The 24,099-nt window shown below is 44.6% G+C and overlaps 1 protein-coding gene and 1 long non-coding RNA gene across 2 annotated transcripts in view; one reads left to right on the forward strand and one right to left on the reverse strand.

Annotated features, from left to right (window-relative positions):
- The window catches only part of MYLK3 (myosin light chain kinase 3), a 34,575-nt gene extending 14,807 nt beyond the window's left edge, over positions 1–19,768 (forward strand). Inside the window, exons 7-13 of the mRNA XM_072772046.1 lie at positions 237–346; positions 1,291–1,432; positions 8,779–8,849; positions 15,415–15,543; positions 16,573–16,725; positions 17,678–17,810; positions 18,762–19,768. Coding sequence (XP_072628147.1) covers positions 237–346; positions 1,291–1,432; positions 8,779–8,849; positions 15,415–15,543; positions 16,573–16,725; positions 17,678–17,810; positions 18,762–18,821 — 798 coding nt within the window. The 3' untranslated portion in view covers positions 18,822–19,768. The remainder of the gene's footprint in view (positions 1–236; positions 347–1,290; positions 1,433–8,778; positions 8,850–15,414; positions 15,544–16,572; positions 16,726–17,677; positions 17,811–18,761) is intronic.
- Positions 8,903–16,193, reverse strand: LOC140602496 (uncharacterized). Its single transcript, XR_012005436.1, has 2 exons — positions 10,624–16,193; positions 8,903–9,522 (listed from the first exon to the last, which is right to left on the reverse strand). It is a non-coding gene; the product is annotated as an uncharacterized lncRNA (long non-coding RNA).
- Positions 19,769–24,099: the final 4,331 nt, after the last annotated feature.

The raw sequence follows: 24,099 nt of genomic DNA on the forward strand, positions 1-24,099 counted from the left end.
AGCAGGGTCCCTCTGTACCTCCAGCCTTCCTTCTTTGGGCCTGAGGTTCCCTATCTGTAGGAGGGTGGGTTGACCTACGGTCCCTTCTGTTGTGAGAATTTGGTTTGGGTGATGAGTTGGAGACTGAGGTGAGAGCAGGGAAGGAGGATGTGGGCATGCACGTGTCTTGGGGGACATGGCTGGCTCATCTTCCTGACCCATTTCTTGGAAACTCCTGTCCCGTCTGACTCCGCAAGGAGGACGTGAAGAATGAGGTCAACATCATGAACCAGCTCAGCCATGTGAACCTGATCCAGCTCTATGACGCCTTTGAGAGCAAGAACAGCTTTACCCTCGTCATGGAGTAGTGAGTGTCTTGGGAGGTGGAGCGGTGACTTGTCTGCGGGCCAGGACTTAGGGCCCGGGGCCGGGGCCTGTGGTTCTAGGCAACACTCTCCCTTTCCCTTCCCCTCTCCGTGACATCTAGGAAATGTCATCGCCTCCAGTATGGAGCATGGAGGACAAAGCCATTTGTCATAAACCAGCAGTGGACCTGACTGACCTATACATGTGTGTCAGTTTGGCCTACACAATTTTTAATGATTTTGATTTAGGTGTTAAGAATTGGAAATTGGGAGATTTCCACACTGAAACCCAGATATCTTGCTTTAAAAAAAAAAAAGTGAAAGATCTAGTAATGCTGGAGCTGCATTTCCAGCTGGAAACGGTGCTGGAGCTCCTACTGGCTGATTTTGTAGACCAGGCAACCAGTCTCCCATTTGCCACAGTCCCCACCATTCCCAACTACCCCGAAGCTGAGGCCGGAGGCCCAGAGGCCATTTATTTACTTATTTTTGTGCTTGTGTTGCTATTTTCCTTCTGGTAAGATTTGTCCTGTCGTGTCGCAACCAAGACTGGAAAAACAAGAGATAGACGAAGGGCTGTATTTCACAAAAACGTTTGTCTCACATCTGGTCTTATTTCCCCATTTTGAATTCCTGCCATGTAGGTGCTAATTGGCCCCTGTAGACAAATGAGTTTATAATCTTGGCCCAGAGTATCCAGAGTGAGCCTGGATTGTCAACACTGAAAACAATCCCCAGTCGTCCCTTTGGCCCATCGATTCCTTTTTACCACCTGCACTCTGAACTGAGCTGAGAACAGACCAGAACAAAGATCTCCATAAGACCTGGAGGGCAGTGGCACCCTCAGGTTTCCTGGGTTGGCCTCCCTAGACTCTTGGTGATAAGAGTGGACAAGTCCTCCGAGAGCCTCACTTAGGTCAGTGCCTGCCTCTCTTTGCCCTGGCAGCGTGGACGGCGGTGAACTCTTTGACCGGATCACAGAGGAGAAATACCAGCTGACCGAACTGGATGTGATCTTGTTCACCAAGCAGATCTGTGAGGGTGTGCATTACCTCCATCAACACTACATCCTGCACCTGGACCTCAAGGTCAGGCTCCACCTGGGCACGTGGTGGGTTGGCCCCCAGGGCTCCTGAGCGTCTGCTACTCTCTTACCTTAAGAGCTCTATCAACAGACGATCTTGGCTTCCATTCCTGGCTCTCTGCCATCTCCTAGTTCCGGAATAAATGAGTCATGCTGGCTCTCTGAGCCTCAGTTCTCTCATCTGTAAAATGTGGATAATCGTACCTCTTTCAGTGTTATTTGAAGATTAAATGATACGATGACCTTCTTTTCTTTAAAAATATCTTGAGCGAGAGAGAGAAACCAAGAAACAGATGCTTTAATTATGGAGAATGAACTGATGGTTACCAGAGGGGAGGGAAGGTGGGGGGTGCAGTGAGGTAAATAGATGATAGGAATTAAGGAGGGCACTTGTATGAGCGCTGGGTATTGTATGTAAGCGCTGAATCACTAAATCGTATACCTGAAACTAATCTTACACTGTATGTTAGCTAGCTAGAATTTAAATTTAAAAATTTTAAGATTCATTTAAAAAATTAAAATAGAAACATAACAAATATATATAAAGTACAGAGTGAAAGTTCCTCCCATCCAGTCTCCATGCTAAGAGGTCTTCTCTATTAGCAGTTTGACATGATACATACACAGGTGCTCATGCTACACATCTTGTTTTTAAACTTACCTTTTTTTAGTTAACAGTACATCGTGGACATCTTTTCTCATTCTCTTTAAGGGCCATGTGATATTGCATTGAATGAATGCATTACATTCTCTTTCGTCTACTAGGATGGTCTTAGGAGTGCCATGTGCTGGGTGCAGTGCCTGGCTGGTAGTCAGGACTTGGTACATGGTGCCTGTTTCTGTGGTTTCCCACTCTGCTGGGCCAACAGGAAGGTGTTTCTCTATAACACCTTCCAGGAATTTCAGTGGCTTCCCACAGGAGGTGTGCAGTAAGTTGGACAGACCTGTGTGGGTGTCCATCACTTCTTCTGAGCATCTTTTCTGATTGACTTCAGACTGTAAGGTTGGAGTACTGGGAAAAAATGATGGAGATGGTAGGGAATTGGCCTCAGGCTTCCTAGATCACTAGAACTGATTTCAGAGCTTCTGGACAAGCTGCTCTGTGAGCTTGGCTGTTAGGGAAAACTCAGGCTTCTGCTCTGTGGTCCTGGGTCAAAGACCAGCCTTTGGGGCAATACTTGTGTCTCTGCAGCAAGAGATAATCATTACTAAGGCCGATTTCCCAGCCAGGAACAGGGCATGTGGTGGTTTAGTCCCTTTCTGGCCATGAGATCTTGGGTAAATTCCTTGATCTTACTGATTGATCTTACATAAGCTCATCGATTGCAAAATGGGGAATCAGCATCTACCTCTTAGAAGTGTTATATGATTTAAACATGGAGAAAGAGCCCCAGAGCTACTGTTTAATACAATAACCACAAGCCCACGTGTGGCTATTAAACACCTGAAATGTGGCTAGTGTGACTGAGGAACTGAATTTTAAATCTTATTAATTTTAATTTATTTAAATTTAAAAACTGACACTCTGGTTATTATCATACTTTTAAGTATATTTGGAATGACTTCAATATGTGAATTTACTTTTCAACTATAAATTTCATGAAATCTAAATACATCTAAAATATTTCTGATGAAAATTTAGTATCTGAGTTGAGATGTGTTGTAAATATAAAATACATGCTAGATTTCTAAGTCTTAATATAAAAAAAGAATGGAAAATATCTCAATGTTTTTCAGATTGATAACCTATTGAAATGATAAAATATTGGGCATATTGGGTTACATGAAATATATTATGGAGTTAAGTTTTAGAAAATACTTTAAGATGAATGAAAATGAGAACACAATATACTAGAACTTATGGGATGCATTTAACCCAGGAGGAAATTTGTTGCAAACCCCAGTATTAAACAAGAAGAAATATCTCGAATCAGTAATCTAAGATCCCACAAAGAAGAGCAAGTTAAACTCAATGCAGAAGAAGAAAGGAAATAATAAAGAGTAGAGCATAAATAAATGAAACAGAGAATAAACAATAGAGAAAATCAGTGAAACCAAAACTTGATTGGTTGGAAAGATCAATAATCTTTGTGATTATTCTCAATAAGATATGAGCAAACTGAATACAACAACATGTAAAAAGGATTATACATATGACAAAGTAGGATTTATCCTAAGAATGCAAGGTTGGCTTAACATATGAAAAATCAATCAATGTAATATGCCATATCAATAGAATATAGAACAAAATCACATGATCATTTCAATAGATGCAGAAAAAAGACTTGACGATGTCAGACAACTTTTCATGATGAGAACAGTAAACAAAGTAAGTGCAGAAGAAACTTCTTTAACTTGATAAAGGCCATGTATGGAAAACCCACAGCTAACATTATACATAATGGCAAAAAGTTGAGTGCTCTCTCCTTAAGATCAGGGACAAAACAAGGATGCCTGCTCTTGCCGCTGCTATTAAACACTGTACTTCATGTTCTAATCAGGACAGTTAGACAAGAAAATAAGTAAAAGGCATACAGATTGGAAAGGCAGAAGTAAAACTCCGTTCTCAGATGACATGATCTTGCATATTGAAAATGTTGAGGAGTTGGAGGGAAAAGTATTAGAACAAATAAGTGAGTTCAGCAAGGTTAAAGGATATAAGACAAATGTGTATCACTTGTAGTTCTATACCTAGTAATTAATAATCTGTAAATAAAATTAAGAAGAATCCATTTACAATAGAAGAGTCCTCCATCTTGGTTTCCTTTTCCATGGTTTCAGTAACTTGTGGTTGGCCACAGTTCAGAAACAGATGATCCGCCTTCTGATGTACGGTTAGAAGGTCAGTAGTAGCCTAACACTAAAGCACGATTCCTACATTATTCACCTCACTCCGCATCACTGGGCATTTTGTCATTTCCTGTCATCCCAAGTAGAAGCCTGAACGTAGTAGAATAAAATATTTTGAGAGAGAGGCCACATCCCCATAATTTTTATTATAGTATATTTTATTTTATTTTTTATATACATTTATTTTTATTGGTGTTCAATTTGAACATATATTGCCAACATATAGAATAACACCCAGTGCTCATCCCATCAAGTGCCCCCCTCAGTGCCCATCACCCAGTCACCCCTACCCCCTGCCCACCTCCCCTTCCACCCACCCACCCCCAGTCGTTTCCCAGAGTTAGGAGTCTCTCATGTTCCGTCTCCCTTTCTGATATTTCCCACTCATTTTTCCTCCTTTCCCCTTTATTCCCTTTCACTATTTTTTTATATTCCCTAAATGAATGAGACCATATAATGTTTGTCCTTCTCCGATTGACTTACTTCACTCAGCATAATACCCTCTAGTTCCATCCACGTTGAAGCAAATGGTGGGTATTTGTCGTTTCTAATGGCTGAGGAATATTCCATTGTATACATAAACCACAGCTTCTTTATCCATCATCTTTCAATGGACACTGAGGCTCCTTCCACAGTTTGGCTATTGTGGACATTGCTGTATACATATTTTATAATTGTTTTGTTATTAGTTGTTAATCTCTTACTGTGCCTAATTTATAAGTTATTTATAAGTTAATCATAGGAATGTATATATAGGAAGAAACATAGCATATATAAGGTTTGGTACTATCTGTGGTTTCAGGCATCTACTAGGGGTCTTGGAATGTATCTCCCATGAATAGGGGGGTGCTACTGAAATATCAAAAAGAATAAAATATGCAGGAATAAATTTAACAGATGAAGTGCAAGACTTGTGTTCTTAAAGCCACAGAACATTATTAAAAGAATCTAAAGAAGACCTATAAATGGAAGCATAGCCCATAGTCATGGATTGGAAGACTTAATTTTGTTAAGATGGCAATAATTGATCTACAGATTGAACACAATCTCCATCAATATTGCAGCTAGCTTCTTTACAGAAATTAATGCATTGATCCTAAAATCCAGATGGAAATTTAGGGGATGCAGAATAGCAAAAACAATCTTGAAAAAGAAGAGCAGGGCAGCCGCAGTGGCTTAGTGGTTTAGTGCCACCTTCAGCCCAGGGCGTGATACTGGAGGCCTGGAATCAAGTCCCACGTTGGACTTCCTGCATGAAGCCGGCTTCTCTCCCTGCTTCTCTCTTTCTCTCTCTGTGTCTCTCATGAATAAATAAATTTTAAAAAAAGAAAGAAAGAAAAAGAAGAGCAAAGCTGAAGGACACACATCTCCTAATTTCAAAATTTACAACTAAGCTACAGAAATCAAAACAATGAGTTATGTGTATGAGGATGAATAGATAGCTCGATGGCATACAGTTGACAGTCCAAAACCAAACCCTTATATTTGTAGGATGTTGATTTTTTGATAACTGTGCCATGACAATTCAATGAAGAGAGAATAATCTTTTCAATGGACACCAAGCTTGATACCCACATGCAAAAGCATATACTCATACTATAACCAAAAATTAACTCGAAATGGAGTGTAGACTTAAATGTAAGACCTAAAATTATAAAATTCTTAGAAGAAAACATAGGAGTAAATCTTTGTGACCTTGGATTACTAGGCAATGATTTCTTGGGCATGACTCAAAGCAAAAGCTAGAAAAGAAAAATAGATAAATTAGACTTTATCAAAATTAAAAACCTTTAGGCTTCAAAGGATATCATTGTGAAAATGAAATGATAGCCCATAGGATGGGAGAAATATTTCCAAACAATATATCTGATAAGGGACTTATGTCTATAATATGTAAAGAAATCTTACAACTCAAAAATTGAAAGACAAATTTTTGAATAGGCGAAGGATTTGAAAAGACATTTATCCAATAAAGATATACAAATGGGCAATAAGCATATGAAAAGATTAGCAACATCATTAGTCATTGGAGAAATGCAAATAAAAACTGCAGTGAGATACTATTTCACACGCATTAGACAAAGTTAAAATAAATAAAAATGACGGGGACACCTGAGGGGCTCAGCAGTTGAGCATCTGCCTTTGGCCCAGGGTGTGACCCCAGGGTCCTGGGATCGAGTCCAGCTTCGGGCTCCCTGCAGGGAGCCTGCTTCTTCCTCTGTCTGTCTCTGCCTCTCTCTGTGTGTCTCTCATGAATAAATAAAATCTTCAAAAAATAAAACTGGAACTCATACATTGCTGATGGGATTGTAAAATTGAGCACCCACTTTATTTTTTTAATCTTTTTTTTAAAGATTTTTATTTATTTATTCATGAGAGACACAGAGAGGGGCAGAGACACAGGCAGAGGGGGAAGCAGGCTCCATGCAGGGAGGACTCAATCCCGGGACTCCAGGATCGCGCCCTGGGCCAAAGGCAGGCGCTAAACCGCTGAGCCACCCAGGAATCCCCAGATCCTAAAATGTTAAATGCAGACTTACCTCATGACCCAGTGATTTTACCTCTAAGTATGTACTCAAGAGAATTGAAAACATAAGTCAACACTAAAACTTGTACGTAAGTGTTCTTAGCAGCATTGTACATAATAGCTCCAAAGTGAAAACAACCTGAATATTCACTAACAGATGAATAGGTGCACAAAGATGGTATATCCATACAATGGAATAATTTTCAGCTGTGAAAAGGAATGAGGGAGGTACTGATACATAGTACAATATAGATAAACCCTAAGGATATTATGCTAAATTAAAGAAGGCAGATGCAAAAGGCCGGCATTTGTAGGATTCATTTATATGAAATGACCAGAACAGGTAAATTGAAAGAGACAGAAAATACATTATTGGTTACAAGATTTAGGGAAAGGATGGAGAGTGACTGAAAAATGTTCTAAAATTAGATAGTGATGATCATTACATAACTGTGAATATATTAAAATCCACAAAATTAAAAAATAAATAAAATCCACAGAATTATATACTTTAAAATGAATATTATATTATTTATTATTTATTTTCAATAATGCTATTATAAAAATTAAGTTCGTTTATTTCTTTTTTTTTCATTCCTTTTTACCGTTTTACTGTAGCTGCTAGAAAATTTTTTTTTTTAATTTAAAATTTTTTTTTTTTTATTATTTATTTATGATAGGCACACAGTGAGAGAGAGAGGCAGAGACACAGGCAGAGGGAGAAGCAGGCTCCATGCACCGGGAGCCCGACGTGGGATTCGATCCTGGGTCTCCAGGATCGCGCCCTGGGCCAAAGGCAGGCGCTAAACCGCTGCGCCACCCAGGGATCCCGAAAATTTTTAATTATAGATATAGTTCACATTATATTTCCATGGGACAGTGTTGCTCTAGACCTTAGAGAGAAGATATGGAGACTTCGAATCCCCATTCTCCTGCTCTTACCTGAGGAGCTGGATGACTCCATTATAACATAAATAACAATAAAGCCTCCTGTTGGGAGAATAGTACTGACATTTGCTTTGAAAGCTGTACAGTATTTAGCAGCATATGTGTGACTCGATCCTTATACCCTCCCAGGAGGAAGGCAGGAAGTCGTTATTACTCCCATTGCACAGGTGGAGACACTGAGGAAAGAGAAGGGACTGGCCCAGGGCCACGGATGCAGATAATAGACCCCTAGACCTCGGGCGCTAGGCCTCGGTCTCCAAGGCTTTTCTACCATAAACCCTCCATGTGCATCCACCCCAACCCCATCCAAATTTGTTTGGCTCGAGAAGCAAGCATCGTGCCAGGCTCCCCCCAGGCGTCCAAGCTAATCTGAAGAACTTAGAGGAGAAGCGTGTCAGGACCACCACCTCCATCCCTTGGGTCACCACTGTCATCACAAAATGGGGGATTGACATTGAGAGCTCTGATCTCCTGACCAGATTCCTGCAGCATTGGTTCCCACCCCCGAGATTCTGCTGTCATGGGTCAGGGTTGGGCCTGGACATCAGGACCTTAGAGCTCCCCTGATCATTCTAATGCACAGCCGACTTTCAGAACCATGACCCCGAGCCGACAGTCTCCAACAAGCAGCTTGTGGGCCAAGTCTACATCACAGGGATGTTCTGTTTGACTCCTGCACATGGGACGTATGTTTACATTTGGTTGTCAATATTTAAAAGCATGGAATTTTACATAAAAATCTGTAGTCTGGCTTCTCTCGAACAACCGGGCCTGCATTCCGTGTGGTGACCACTGGCTGGAGCTGCTTTACACAGGCCAGAAGTGCCCCCGTTCTCTACAAGCCATGCCACTCCCTGTTGTCTCAAGCCCCCCTTCCTCCCGTTTACGATCTACATATCCCTGTAGGACTGTCCTGTCCCCTTGGCTCTCCTGGAGGCTGGGAAACTGCGGCCTATTGACAGAAGTGTGGCAGGTGCACACCTTGGCTGCCGGTTGAGCTAAGCACATGTCTCTCTCTTTCCCAGCCGGAGAACATACTGTGTGTCAATCAGACAGGACATCAAATTAAGATCATTGACTTCGGGCTGGCCAGAAGGTAAGAGAATTGTATCTGGCACTTTGACAAAACTCCTCGGGGACCCCTTGTGACTGTCTTGGATGTGCCAATCCTTGGGTTTGCGACTGACACAGGACGCTCTGTCACGGAGCGGCTGGTAGCCTTTGCGTATGCAAACAGGCCTCAGAGGACCCTGGGGACTGGGGTGGCTTCATGCTGCAGACTCTGCAGGCTTCCAGGGGCAGGGACGGTGCTAGATGTCACATAGCTCGGCACACCCTGGCTCCAGGGCTGCGGTGGGGACAGACTGGGTCTGAGGACGCCCACGCAGTGGTGCTCTTTGAACTGTCACATCCTCCCTGCTCAGACGAGGTTTGAAATACAATTAATCCCACAGCCTGTCAAGGAGAAGCAAGGACTTCTGCCTTATAGCAACAGTCTACAAACAGGGGTAGTTGTATGTCCATCCTCCAGGCTTTCTCCAGAATTCTGTTTCCACCGAGAATGACATTTCTCTGAGAATCACATATTTTCTAGGTACAGCTGAATTTTCTGCTCTTCAAATTTTCTGTCACCCTGGTGGTCATTTTCCCCAAAGAAGTTGTCTTTGTCGCCTTATAAGACTAACGGTGTCCTCCACTCCATCCACAAGGGGAAGAAAGCAAAACCTTGTCCCAGGGAGACAAAGCCACTCAGCCTCTGGTGTCCAGACCTGCCTCCCAGAAACAGTAATCAAAACCACAGAGCGTCTTCCTGGGTCCCTCTCCCATGGGGTGAAGTGGTAAATGTACTTACCTCTTTGTAGGGGTAAAAGATGCATTTCCAATGCCCACATTAAGGATGGGAGGCCAAAGGTGAGGTCATGAGAGTAATGGCAGAGGGAAGTGTATATAACCCTACTGACCTTCAGGGTCCCCATCACCCAGTGGCTGGTTTTTCAGGAACAATACCAAACCCCCCAACCCAAATGCTTCAAAATCACATTCAATCCATAATGTAAAAAATTGCTTAATGTTTTCCTAAATAATGTCTTATAAGGTTTGGCCACATCCTCTACACTTGCATGTCCTATATGCTAGAACGAGGTCTCTGTTATCACTTTCCAAAGAGCCTTTGTGGACATTTCTCCCCTCACCGCGGGCCCCTCCCCATGAAGCTTAATGCCGCAGAGGTCCTTTTTGTCTGTCCTGTGTCCTACATGCAGCTGAAGTCCTATGTGCCTGCACCTCTGGAGGGCCACAAAGCCCTGTAACGGCTAAGACTATTTTTTTAAAGTTTTTATTTACTTATTTGTGAGACAGAGAGAGAGGCAGAGGCAGAGGGAGAAGCAGGCTCCCCGTGGGGACCCGGGGTCATGCCCTGAGCCCAAGGCAGATGCTCCCCCGCTGAGCCGCCCGGGGCCCCAGCCCAGACTTCTCCGCCCTTCCAGGGGGCAACGTTCAGGCAGCGGGCAATTCTGTTCCCCCTGAATGCGCAGCCTCCCCAGGGCATGTGGAGCGCCCCCACCCCAGATGTCCGATCGCCAGAGGAGCATGTACAGTGACAAACCGGATTCAGGCAGAGTTAGCAGCGGGGGCTTGGAGTCTGGGAAGGAGGACCCAGCAGCCTGGGGGGGCAGACTGGGGGGCGGGACGGGAGCGGGGAGGGGGTGTCCTAGGGGATGCAGGCTCTGGGGGGGATTGAGGGAAGAGGGCGCGGGGAGGAGGGGGGCTAACAGGGAGCCGGACGTTGCCCCGGGCCGCGCAGTGTGACCTGGGGCGTGAGAGGGGCCGCGCGGTCAAGGTCCACCTCCGACTCTCCTGAATTTGCTCACCTGGTCACAGGCGTTAGTGGCAGTGATTTTGCCGATGGGCCCGGGGCAGAAAACAAGCGCGGGAACCGCATCGGCGGGAAGGCCGCCCACGGTCCGCGGCCAGGCAGGTGCAGGTGCAGGTGGCACTTGGGTTGCTCAGGAGCCCATCCCGCGGGCGGGCTGCCTGCTGGGGCTGCAGCCGGGAGGTAAAAGGAAAACATCAGAAACATCCGCAGCAGCCTGGCAGACTGGCCTTGGCAGAAGGATCATTTGGCAAAGTGGGATTTGCCACATCGGTCCGCTCCCTGGGGAGCATGAGGCAATCAGAGAGGAAGACTCTTGAGGGAATGTGCGGGGGGTGGGGGAGGGTTGGAGAGCCTGTTTTATACCCCGAAGAATTAAATGTAAAGAGGGAGGAAAAAGCCAGCTGCGCCCTATAATACACACTGTAGAAAGCGAAGGCGTATTTCTGGGTGCAGCGATTAGGAGCAGCGGAGACTTGCAGTGGGTGTAGGGCCTCCAGTCACACAGGAGAACTGCAGGTCTTCAGGGGCCCTGACCTCCAGCAAGAGGGACCAGCACCACACCGGGTGGGGCAGTGAGAGCCATCGTGGGTCTAAATAGGGACATGTCAAGGGTCAAGGATGGGGCTGGAATGGGAAGGATCTTCTTTGAGATTGGTCTCCAGAATTTGGGGTGCAGGGTTGTGCTTCCTGACTGCCAGTCGGGTGCTCAGATTGGAATCCAAGCCCCATTTCATCAGATCCTTTGGCAGGTCGAGGAGGTGCCCACGCCGTTGCTGTGGGGCTGCAACCCCATATGTGACCCTATGATCACAGAGGGCCTTATGCTAGGAATTTGGAGTCGGGATCTCGGTGGCTATTTTGGCAGAGCTGTGGGGTTGGGTCCTGCCACAGTACTGCTGTGTAACGAACCACCCCAGATGGCAGAGGCTCAAGACAGTCATCTATTCTCATCTCCACTTCTGCGACCCAGCTGGGGGACTGGTATGCTGGACCCACCTCATAGCCGCTCATGATAGGCAGCCTTGTAAACAGTTGTCAAAACACACCACTGATTAAAAATTAAAATTGTATAAACTTACAATTAAAGAAATTATATTAAAAACAAAGATCAGAGGCAGCCCGGTGGCTCAGCGGTTGAGCACCTGCCTTCGGCTCAGGGCGTGATCCTGGGGACCCGGGATCGGGTCCCACATTGGGCTCCCATGGGCAGCCCGTTTCTCCCTCTGCCTGTGTCTCTGCCTCTCTCTGTGTCTCTCATGAATAAATAAAATCTTTTAAAAAATAAAATAAAAACAAAGATCACATTTTCAAATGTTAAAATCCTTGCTGCTACTTTTGCTCCTGGAGTTACCTGCGCCTGTCGTACCCGTACAGCGGAAGGCCGTGGAACGGTGCGCCTGTGGGCACATCTCTTCCCGACTCCGCGTTCAGTGGCGTCATGATGGGGGTTTGAAATGAGCCGTGGTGAAATCAGTATTTACACCACTGAGAGTGGCCCCTGCTGCCAGTCAGGCTCTAATCAGACAGCTGGTTGTTCCATATTTACCCAAGTGCCACTGGTTGGGAATCACTGGTTCCCATTCACTGAGCTGACGTGGGCTTGGATCCAAGATGCGGGTCAGTGAGGACAGGTCTGCTCCGCGCGTCCTCTCCTCATGGTGATGGCAGGGGAGCGACAGCGCAGGCTGGGCTGGGCCCACTGTCGCTCCCCACACAGCCCTGGCGGCCAAGCCCAGCGTCCACGGGAGGGCAACATATGCTGCCGCAGGTGCAGTGAGCTGCAGTCCCGGATCAGGATGCGCCTGTGGGGCAGGACGAAGCAGGGAAACACCGCCCAGGCCCGCGAATGTGCCTTCCAGGGGCTGAGAGCCTGGGTCTTCTCTTTTTTCTTCATTTACAGGGGATGGAGAAGCTTCAGATCTTTAGTTGTGAAACAAAACATGCATTTTAGAAGTGAGAGTATACCCTGAAAATGTACATTTATATCACAAAGCCCTGCCCACCTCACAGCTGCAGACACATTTGCTGGAACGTGCGTATCCGCGCTCGTATTCAAAACAAACCAGTTTTCATTTCTTCCCAAACATTAACGTCCTGTCAGTAGTGATAGATATTTTGCACCTTTTCAAAAGAAAACAACACACTATTTTACAACAAAACCCAAATGAAGATCTTCATCAAGGCCTCTGCATCCATTTATTTAACAAAGGTTTTTCCCCACATGATGAATCAAATACTGTTTCGCCCTCTTCTTATCCTCGGCCCCGAGGTGCTGCAGGACGTTGCGGCTTCCCTAGGACTCGTCAGGGCCTCGCAGGCTGCGTGCTCTGGGGCGAGCTGTCCCTCTCAGCTCTGCTCCTTGGCCCTGGGTCAGTGGTCAGAGGGCAGCGGCGTGTTGCCAGAGGGTTCCCGCTCTCCTCCCGCCCCCTGCTCCCCACGTAAGGCCACCAAGACGACCCTTGCAGCTCTTCCACTGGGAGAATATGGGCCGTGTTGCCCGAGGGCTGCATTGACCTGGCTCTCGGCAAATTTCGAAGAGAAAACTCTTTGACCAGTCGCCTCCTTGGTTTAAGGGAAGCAGGGCACATTGGCAAAATATTCATTTTATTCTCAATTGCCGTATCTGCAAGATAGGGACAGTAATCTTACAGACTTCATGGGGCTGTTGTGAGAACGAGAAGAGATTATATATGTAAAACTTTTAGCCTGGCCAATCAAAAGTGCCCATTACATTTTATAAATTAATACTTTACTATTTTTTTTTAGAGCCATCTTAGGTTCACAGTGAAATTGAGGGGAAGGTACAGAGATTTTCCATGTGCCCCTTGCCCCCTGTCATGCCTCCCTGACCAGGGTTATATTTGTCACCATTGATGAACCTACGCTGACACTATCACTCGGAAGTCCATACTTTACCGTTCGCTCTTGGTGTTGGACACTCTATGGGTTTGGACAAAAGTATCATGATGGGTGTTCATCGATGGTGCCGTACAGAGTATTTTTAAGTCCTACAAATCCTCTTTTCGCCCCGTGTATCTCTCCTTTGCTCTTCCCACTCCAACCCCTGGCAACTGCTGATCTTTTTAGGTCTCCATGGCTTTGCCTTTTCTGGAACGACATGTAGTTGGAACCATTACAGTATGCAGCCCACCCAGGCTGGCTTCTTTCACTTAGTACTGTGGACTTGTTTCCTCTATGTCTTTTCATAGCTTGATAATTCTTTTTATTTTATTTTATTTTTTAAGATTTTATTTATTTATTCATGAGAGACAGAGAGAGGCAGAGACACAGGAGGAGGGAGAAGCAGGCTCCATGCCGGGAGCCCGACGCGGGACAAGATCCTGGGACTCCAGGATCGCGCCCTGGGCCAAAGGCCGGTGCTAAACCGCTGAGCAACCCAGGGATCCCCAATTCATTTCTTTTTAGCATTAAATATTATTCCATTGTCTGGATATACCACAGCTTATTTATCCACTCACCTACCAAAGGACATCTTGGTCGTTGCCCATTAAATTTTAGCTAAAGGCTTTCTAAAAGTCTAGAAGTTCTAAAAACCACCTTTGACCACCCCCCTTTCTCACTCAGCCATTAGTTCTCTTTCTAGCCTTTATTAATCGTGCTGTGGAGAACCTTTTTTTCTAATTCTCTTTCTTTTTGTAATTGTGTAAAATACACATAAAACTTACCATCTCGACCATTTTTAAATGAATTCATTGTTGTGCAACCAATCTCCAGAACTCTTTTCATCCTGCAAAATGAAATTCTGTACCTATTAAACAGTAACCGCTCAGTTTCCTCCTGCCTCCAGCCCCTGGAAATCATCCTTCTACCCTCTGTCTCTGTCTTTGTACCTTATCAAAGTGGAACCATACAGTATTTGTCTCTTTGCTGCTGACTTCTTTTGCTCAGCATAAGGCCCCGGGGGCTCACCCGAATGACGGCGTGTGCCAGAACTGCCCCGTGTAGGGCTGGGCGATAGTCCACGGGATGTATCTACCACGTTTTACTTGTGCGATCATCCATCGATAGACACTTACTTGAGTTACTTCCTCCATCTGGCTACTGTGAATAGTGCCGTGAACGTGGGTGTATAAATATCTCCTCAAGATTCTGCTCTCAATTCTTTTGGATATACACCAGACGCGGGATTGCTGGATCACGTGGTAGTCCTATTTTTAATTTTTTTGAGGCCCTGCCACACTGTTCTCCATAGTGATGGCACCACGTTACATTCCCACTGGCCAGGGTTCCAATTCTCCTAGCCGACTAGTTCATCCTAGCCGACTCTTGCTACTTTCTGTTCTTTTGTTTGGTTGGTTGTTTTATAGCAGTCACGATGTGCAGTGTACGTCTTTGTGGTTTTCATCTGTGCTTTCCCGATGAGGAGTGGTCATCATAGTTGCATGGTTACTTTTTCTAGTACTCACCAAACACTCGTGCCACGAGGGCAGCCCTCCACGGACAGCTGCTGTCAGCGTGTCTGCACTTGTTCACGCGGCGGCAAGCTCAAGGAGACATGCTGATCGTCTCTCCTTTTCACACTGTAATTGCTTGGAGGAAGAGGACCGTGCTTTTCTGATTCTCCCCAGGGACTCAGGAACGTCTAGAGTTGGGGCCGGGGGGTATGATGACCCAGGAAAGCACTGGGTGGTGTGGTGGGAGGCGAGGTCCAGCCAATGCGGCGGACGGGAGTCTGGGAACGTCGGGCTCCTGCCTGAAGTCGTCCCAGCCTCTACACCGTCTCTTGGGGCTCGGCCCACGGTCCTCTGGACCCTTTCTTCCCCAGGTACAAGCCTCGGGAAAAGCTGAAGGTGAACTTCGGCACTCCAGAGTTCCTGGCCCCGGAAGTTGTCAACTATGAATTTGTGTCCTTCCCGACGGACATGTGGAGCGTGGGGGTCATTACCTACATGCTGTGAGTGCCCGGGAGCCTGGCTCCCAAGGGGTCCGGGGCCGGCGGTCTTGGCTTGGGTCTCCTTAGGAGCAGCAAAGGTTTGAGTGCGAGTCTTATTTGAGAGATGTTCCCGGCAGAGGATTAGGGACACGAGACGGAGGAAGACCCCAGTAAAGCACGGCTGCTGAGTCATCCTGTGGGCACCTGGAGTTCATCCTGCCGGGGACGTCTGGGACCCACTGAGGAGCAGCCCCTCCATCATTCTATCTGAGCAGGGGCAGGACTTAGGGCATTTACACACCAACTCTTAGCGGTCGCTGAGCTGATTCCGGGGGGCACTGGTTCCCTGAAACTTCTGGGTGGGCCTGCAGGTGCTGCGGCACAGGTGGGGCAGGACGGGGAGGGTGGGTTGGGCAGGACGCCGGCTGGGGCATCTTCTACTAAGCTGTCCCCCCTGCCCCGTGCCCCCTGCTTTCTCCGGACCGAGGAAGCAGAGTTGGGGTGCCCCAAGGGGAGATGTGTGGCCTCCCTTGGCTTTGCCTCAGAGGCCCCGTCAAGGCATGTACTTTGCTCCCGGGCCACACCCCCATACGTGTGTGCTGCCTCTGGAGGGGGAAGTTTGAGGCTCAAGGCAGCAGGTAGAGTCCTGTCTCTCTGCGCTCACTCCAGACAGGCTATTTGGTCCTGTGGCTTGGGCTGGGGGTGAAGCTAGCCAGGCTGTCTCAGAGACTTGAAGGGTATGTGTAAGTCAGGATGTACCTGATAAATGGACAGTCTGGACTGGGTCTCAATTTATCCTCCACTTCAGGCTAAAAGCCAAGTAGGTGAGCACAACTGGGGGTTTATCCAGACACTCTTCATGCCTCCAAATTTTCAGTCCTGCCACCTCCTCCCCTAGCAGAACCCTCTGGACTATCTCCGGGGGGTGCTTTTCTTTTGAACCCTCTTGGTTCTGGTTAATGCTGCTTGACCTTGGGAAGACCTCTCTCCCATTGCTGCGTGTCGGCAGATGCGGCTCTGCGCACTGACGGTCCTCTCCCTCTTCTGTAGACTCAGCGGTTTGTCCCCGTTTCTAGGGGAAACAGATGCAGAGACCATGAATTTTATTGTGAACTGTAGCTGGGATTTTGATGCTGACACCTTTGAAGGGCTGTCGGAGGAGGCCAAGGACTTTGTTTCCCGCCTGCTCGTCAAAGAGAAGAGGTACCCTTCGTTGCTCATCAGGCGCAAACCATTTTGATGGTAACCGCCCATCTGGGTGCTGTCAAGAGCGGGCTGGTGCTGGGCTTCCTCTGGACCAGTTGTGTCCAAGATTTCTTAGTCTGCTACCTCTTTGGAGCAAAAAAATTAACAGGAAGAGAGATGAAAGAAATCAACTGTAAAATAAACAATTTAGGAGCATAAACTCTTGATAAAGTTTTAGAAAAGACCACGTATATAAATTAGTACTATTACCAAGTTATCACTTTTAATAGGTTAATGTTGAATAAAAGCTGAGATATGCAGATATTATTCCCCAGAATAAAGGCCAGAAAACCTCATTTATTGATAACGAAGGCCTATTTAGTTTTCAGCAGCCGTATCAAAGCCATGGGTGGAACCATGGAGTTTTCTGGTACTCATCAGACATAAATACTTGCAAATGGCCCAGGGTGAGGCCCAAGAGCCTGGGCTCTGAGACAGCCCATAGTTCCCTGGCCTTTACTATCTCATTCTTTCTGATTGTGAAAAGTCATGGGAGGAAACGTATTTTTAATTTAGATGAATGAAACTGACATTTTTCTCTGGAACGAGAGACAAGCTTCTTTCAAGGCTCATGTTCTTTCAAGGTTTTGTTCTTTTCTTAAGAGCATTTCCAGGCTCGGCTGGCCTTCCTACTCCCTGTCCTGATTCCCCAGCTCTCTCCGGGAAGGTGATTAATCACTGAGATACATTCCCTCTACAGAGGGCAGGGAGCATTTTGCTGATCTCGTTCTTGTACTTCTAAGGAGGAGAATTTTAGATACGAAGAGTTCCTTTTCAGTATGTGGCGTGGATCTGCCCGAATGATTAATCCGTTCCACTGACTCAGGCTTCCTACCCGGCTGAACCAACTTCTGGACAACCCGAAAAGGCAACCCTAACTAAAAGTTCCAACTTCTGTTTGATTTCACAGCTGCAGGATGAGTGCCACACAGTGCCTGAAACATGAGTGGTTGAATAATTTGCCTGCCAAAGCTTCAAAATCCAAAGTTCGTCTCAAATCCCAATTACTACTGCAGAAATACATGGCTCAGAGGAAATGGAAGGTATCTTTTTTCCTAGGAAAGGTAGCATTTGTCTTTTTAATGTGTCCTTTGAAAGAAATGTAGCTTTTACTTACATTTTCATTCTAAATAGAAAAATTATTTAGAGGAAAAAAAAATGTCTTATGTCAAAACCTGTTTTCTTGATTAGAAATGCCATTGACCAAAACCAACTGGCATAAAAGTTCATACTTGGGTGGACACTTGTAATGACAGACTCAAGTCTGAGCATATGTTCTCAACGACAATAGTAGTGGAGTGCTTGGAACTTCCTGCCTGCAGCCTGAGGTCTGATTCCTTCATGTTTCAGAAACAGGAGCTGGGAAAACCATACTAAGTTTCTAAAGCTTTGTAATTTTGTTTACAAACAGAACTCTTTGATACCATGGACATAAAATCTGTCTCAGAAACATCTGTCCTCCAGGAAAGTGGCTTTTCAACATTTTGATATCAACTCGGATCCTCACTAAAAAACAGAAACAAACAAAAACAGAAACAAAAGCCCTGACCTAGAGAGATCCAGTATACATACATATCCATACGAAATAAAAATACCCTAACTTTTGCTAAATGGAGTGCGATGCACTCGGGTATTTTCTATTCTATTGATATTTGTTTTCATTCAAAAAAGTGCTGGTCACAACCCACCAATTTGACTTCATGACCCACTGGTAGACTGTGAGCCACAATTTGAAAACCAGTGTTCCAGTGGGCTCCATTTTTCACGTGAAAAGGACAGGATACCATATTCTCTCACTTCATACTCACTCCAGGATGCCCCAAAGTTGTGTGGCAATTCCACTAGAACTTTGCCACAAAGTTGTTTTCTCCATTAGATCCTCATCTTTGAATAATCCCAAGTGGCTAAACTTGCTTAAGTCCTTTTATTGTTTCTTCTTAAAGCAATTGGTCTAAAAGTATATTTTTTTCTTCTTTTTTTCTCTCCTTAACAAGAAACATTTCTACGTGGTGACTGCTGCCAACAGGCTAAGGAAATTTCCAACTTGTCCCTAATTCTCAACTCTGCTGCTCCCGTGGGTCCAGAAGTTATTGAGACTGGTGGTGAAGTGATGACTCAAGATTTTTGATAATCCGGTCTTGTACTAATATTGATTCCACTTATTTGTAAAGGAAGGTTATGGCTGTTGCCTTCCTCATGGATGAAAAGTGGCTGTAAGGAAAGTGACCTACAAAATTTTTTCTGCCTTCTGAGATCATACTAAGTTGAAATGCGGTGTTTACTTTTCAAGTATACCTGCTTTGGGTGATAAGCATAGGCATGCTTTAGGTAGGTAGGAAAGCTTCTATTTCGTATATGCCCAATTTAAAGTCTAGACTTATTCTGATTGAAGAACTCAGTAGACTATTACACGGGGACATTCAGTGTTATTCCCTCCAGCACAAAGAATTCTTAGAACTTGGATTTGCTCAAGCGTGAGCTGACATCTTATTGTACTACCCTGCGCTTGTGGAAAGCAATGTGGATTTAGGGCAATGATCCCCAAACTTGTTTTAACTTGCGCTTCCTTTTGAGAATGAAGCCGCACATCCTTTAATATTCTTTGAAACTTCAAAATATACCACTTCTCATGGCTAAATCAGAACAATGATCATTTTGAATGTGCTTTTAAAATCTATACACACATCCACCTTCTCCTAATCGGCCCTGTGCTGCCATTGGTAGTCTTGGTCCTGATCTCCCTTCCCTGGTTATGAATTTATGGTCTAGTAAGTTTGGAACTGATATGCAATATGGAAAAGAGAGTTAAGAGTGTAATGATGTGGGATGCCTGGGTGGCTCAGTGGTTGAGTGTCTGCCGTTAGCTCAGATCGTGATCCCGAGGTCCTAGGATTGAGTCTCACATCAGGCTTCCTGCAGGAAGCCTGCTTCTCCCTCTGCCTATGTCTCTGCCTCTCTCTCTGTCTCTCATGAACAAATAAATAAAAATGTTTAAAAAAAAGTGTAATGATGTGCCGCTGAAAGAAACGCCAATGATACATCATGAGACAATAAACTGCTCTGCTACTGCTTTATTAAGGATATACCACTTTTGATGTTGTCAGTTAACTGAACTATAAAATGAATAACACGAAGTACTTCATTATTTGAAAGTAAAGAATGCTTTTAATTTCCTCACTTCTAACCTGATTTTTGTGCTATCCCCATGAACTTCTCAAGTCAGCAGTCTTAATAGTATAACTACTATTTTTAGTTAAGTTTAACTACTAAAACTTTTAGTTTTTTGGGTTTTTTTTACTTTCAGTTTTTAATTAGCCATGCAATAGTTTCACAGCCTTTCAGGATTTTTGTTCAAATAAAGACCCCCTCCTCCTGCTTTTTTTTGGCAGAGGACACGGGTGTGGGGAGGGAGGCAGAAGGTGGCGAGGTGAATCCCGCTGCTACAGTTCCCAAACTGTAACTTTTCTCCAGGAAGCTAACCCTTGCTAGGAACTAAGATTCTCAGTACCGCCACATCTAGGCCTTGCTCCAAGCTGGCCAGCTAGTGGATGGACGTCGGAGGAGACGGCTGCTGAAAACCTCCCCTTCGTGGGAGAGTACAGTGACTTGGTAAAATGCCTTATTTTAAAGTGAGTTACTTCTCTGAAAAGGTTTTTATGAGCGAAGCCTCCAGAAGGAGCCAGAGGGGTTACCTTATAATTGTGTCAGGTACTGTGATTCTTACCTCCTTTGGGACTTCATGCTCTTGGGAATGCTGTGGATCTTCTCCCCCAGAAAAATGTAGCTACGTTGATCTAGAGCAGCACTGACAGAAATATTATATGAGCCTTATACACAATTTTAAGATTCCTAATAGCTCTTTAAAAACCTGGTAAAATTAACTTCAATAATTTAACACAGTAAGTTCAAGAACATTGTTTCAATTGGTAATCAATATGAAAACTATTAATGAGATACTTTATATATTTTTTTTCATACAAATCTCCAAAATCTGGTATTTTACACTTAAACATTTCAATTCAGGGCGCTTGGGTGGCTCACTCAGTTGAGTCTGCCTTGGCTCAGGTCCTGATCCTGGGTCCTGGAGAGAGTGCTGCAGGGGGCTCCCTGCTCAGCAGAGAGCCTGCTTCTACCCCTCCCTCTACTTCTCCCCCTGCTGGTGTGTGCACAAAATCTGTCAAGTAGATAAATAAAATCTTAAAACAAACAAACAAACAAACAAACATTTCAATTCAGACAGTAGATTTTCATCAACATGCTTGTTTAGATTTAGATTGCAGGAAACTTACTGTGGAAAAATATATTCAAGTTGTTTGAAACACCTCAAATGTTTTCTAATAATTGGGTTTCCATTTTTTACATTTAATTTAAATAAAAATAGGAATCCGGTCCTACAGTTGCATTAACCACATTGCTTAATAGTGCTTAATAGCCACATGTGGTTAATGGCTTCTATATTGGGAGGCAGATATAGAGAGAATCCTTTGCCTGCCAGATTTTAATCCTCCCCCCAATCCTCACACCAAGAGTCCCCTCAAGGGCTTTGTTTAGGTCAAGCCCACACAAGAGAGAGGTAATGGGATTTTAGCCTCCCTTATCTGAAATTTTAAAGCTTTAAATTTACAGATATTTTCAGTTCTCTGCTTTGCTGGTATTTTTAGATTAAAACTGTGCTGGTACCGGGATCCCTGGGTGGCGCAGCGGTTTGGCGCCTGCCTTTGGCCCAGGGCGTGATCCTGGAGACCCGGGATCGAATCCCATGTCGGGCTCCCAGTGCATGGAGCCTGCTTCTCCCTCTGCCTGTGTCTCTGCCTCTCTCTCTCTCTCTCTCTCTCTCTCTCTGTGACTATCATAAATAAATAAAAAAAAAAAATTAAAAAAAAAAAAAAACTGTGCTGGTACCAACTATTTCTAATGGATTCTCCATCTGAATGAATAAATAGTCATTGGAAACTGCTGGGCAGAGAAACTCTAAAAAGCAGTCAGGACCCACTTTTTTCACCTGTTAGATTGTCATGCTTGTGGGAAAAATGGAATTCTTCCACTTTCGATGGGCATATATCCAAAAAAAAGTCATACCCACAGTTTCACCCAGCAATTTCATTTCTAGAAATCTCTCAGCAATACTTGAACAAGTGGACAGAAATCTATGCAAAATGTTTACTGTAGCACTGTTGCTAATAGCTGAATGAAAACAATCTCACATGCTTATTAGTAAGAATTTTGTTAAATAAAATTTGCCACATCAATATAGGGAAATACCTTGCAGCTATTAAACAGATGTAGATATGCTGACAGCCATCTTTATTACAGGAAAATTATAGAACATATATTTGTCATCATCCCATTTGTGGAGGGACACATGCTTATACATGAATTAAAATTTTCTAGGATATGCAAGAAACTTAGCAATGGGGTGTGAAGTGTGGGTGATGGGGAGAGGGGAATTCCAGTTTTAACTTTATAACTTTCTGATTAACTTGAAATTTTTTTTAAAGATTTTATTTATTCACGAGAGAGAGAGAGAAGCAGAGACACAGGCAGAGGGAGAAGCAGGCTCCTTGCAGGGAGCTCGACATGGGACTCGACCCCGGGTCCCCAGGATCACACCCTAGGCTGAAGGCGGCACTAAACTGCTGAGCCACCGGGCCGCCCTGAATTTTTTTTTTTTTTTTTACGAGTATGTATTGCTTTTATAATTAAAAATTAGCAATACGATGTCAAGTGGGGACCTTGTTTTGATGCTGATATGAACTAACAATAAAGATATTTTAGAGACATTCAAGGAAATAAATTCTAAATTTTATATTTAATAATACATAGAATTACAGAGGTGCCTGGGTGATGCAGTCAGCTAAGCATTGGACTCTTGGTTTTGGCCCAGGTCATGATCTCAGGGTCCTGGGATTGAGCCCTGTGTCAGGCTCCACACTCAGCATGGAGTCGGCTTGAGACGTTCTCTCTCAAATAACTAAATAAATCTTAAAAAAAAGAATAGGGCAGCCCCAGTGGCGCAGCGGATTAGCGCCGCCTGCAGCCTGGGGTGTGATCCTGGGGACCCTGGATCGAGTCCCACATCAGGCTCCCTGCATGGAGCCTGCTTCTACCTCTGGCTGTGCCTCTGCCCCTACCCCCCCCCCCCCCGCCCCTCTCTCTCTGTCTCTATGAATAAATAAATAAAATATTTTAAAAAAAAAGAATAATACATAGAATTACGCTTAATTTTGTGAGGTATGATAATAGTAATGTGGTCATGACTAGGTTAAATGACTTCAGGAAAAATGAATACAGTTAAGCAAGCGTAAGTTAAGCAATCTTTGTTAACTATTGGGTAGAGTGTTTCATTATACTGTTCTCCTTACTGTTCTATACATTTGAAAATTCTCATAAATTTTTCAAATCAGTTAAATGAATAAATACTATGAGGTGTTAAAGAACAGAGCTTCCACAAAATCTCTACAATAGTACTGAAACATACTCACTAGGTAGTAAGCATCCATCACTGGGAATGTAAATGTGTTAGAAAACTGTTGTCAAAAGAATTGCTGCCCTAGGAGGGCACTTGGAAAGATTGCTTTAGGCAATCCCCGCTCCTCCACCCCAATTTTTAAAAAATATTTTATTTATTCATGAGAGACACAGAGGAGAGAGACAGAGAGAGAGGGGCAGAGACACAGGCAGAGGGAGAAGCAGGCTCCATGCAGGGAGTTTGACGTGGGACTCGATCCCAGGTCTCCAGGATCAGACCCTGGGCTGAAGGCGGCGCTAAACCACTGAGCCACCCAGGCTGCCCTCATGCCTTATTTCTAGCAGATAAAATGCACCCACTAGTATTACTGATATCATTCTGAATAGGTTTTTAAAATTTGGATGTAGTCTTTTTACTACATTCTTTATGGAAATAATTAGACCATGTATTCTTAATTTTAGTTAAAATCATGCCTAGGGGGATCCCTGGGTGGCTCAGCGGTTTAGCGCCTGCCTTTGGCCCAGGGCGCGATCCTGGAGTCCCGGGATCGAGTCCCGCATCGGGCTCCCGGCATGGAGCCTGCTTCTCCCTCCTCCTGTGTCTCTGCCTCTCTCTCTCTCTCTCTATGTCTATCATATAAAATAAAATAAAATAAAATAAAATAAAATAAAATAAAATAAAATAAAATAAAATAAAATAAAAAATAAAATTAGTGCCTGGCATGATGCCTCAGAGCCGCTAGCAACTTATTTTCCACAAAGGCCCTTCCCTATAGTTTCAAAATAAGGAGTATTTAATAAGGTTACATTCTTCAGTAAGGGAATGTCAAAGAAAATAACCCTCGTCCATCTGACTTTTTACTA

Source organism: Canis lupus, chromosome 13, assembly GCF_048164855.1.
Source record: "Canis lupus baileyi chromosome 13, mCanLup2.hap1, whole genome shotgun sequence".
In the NCBI taxonomy this organism is placed as follows: domain Eukaryota; kingdom Metazoa; phylum Chordata; class Mammalia; order Carnivora; family Canidae; genus Canis; species Canis lupus.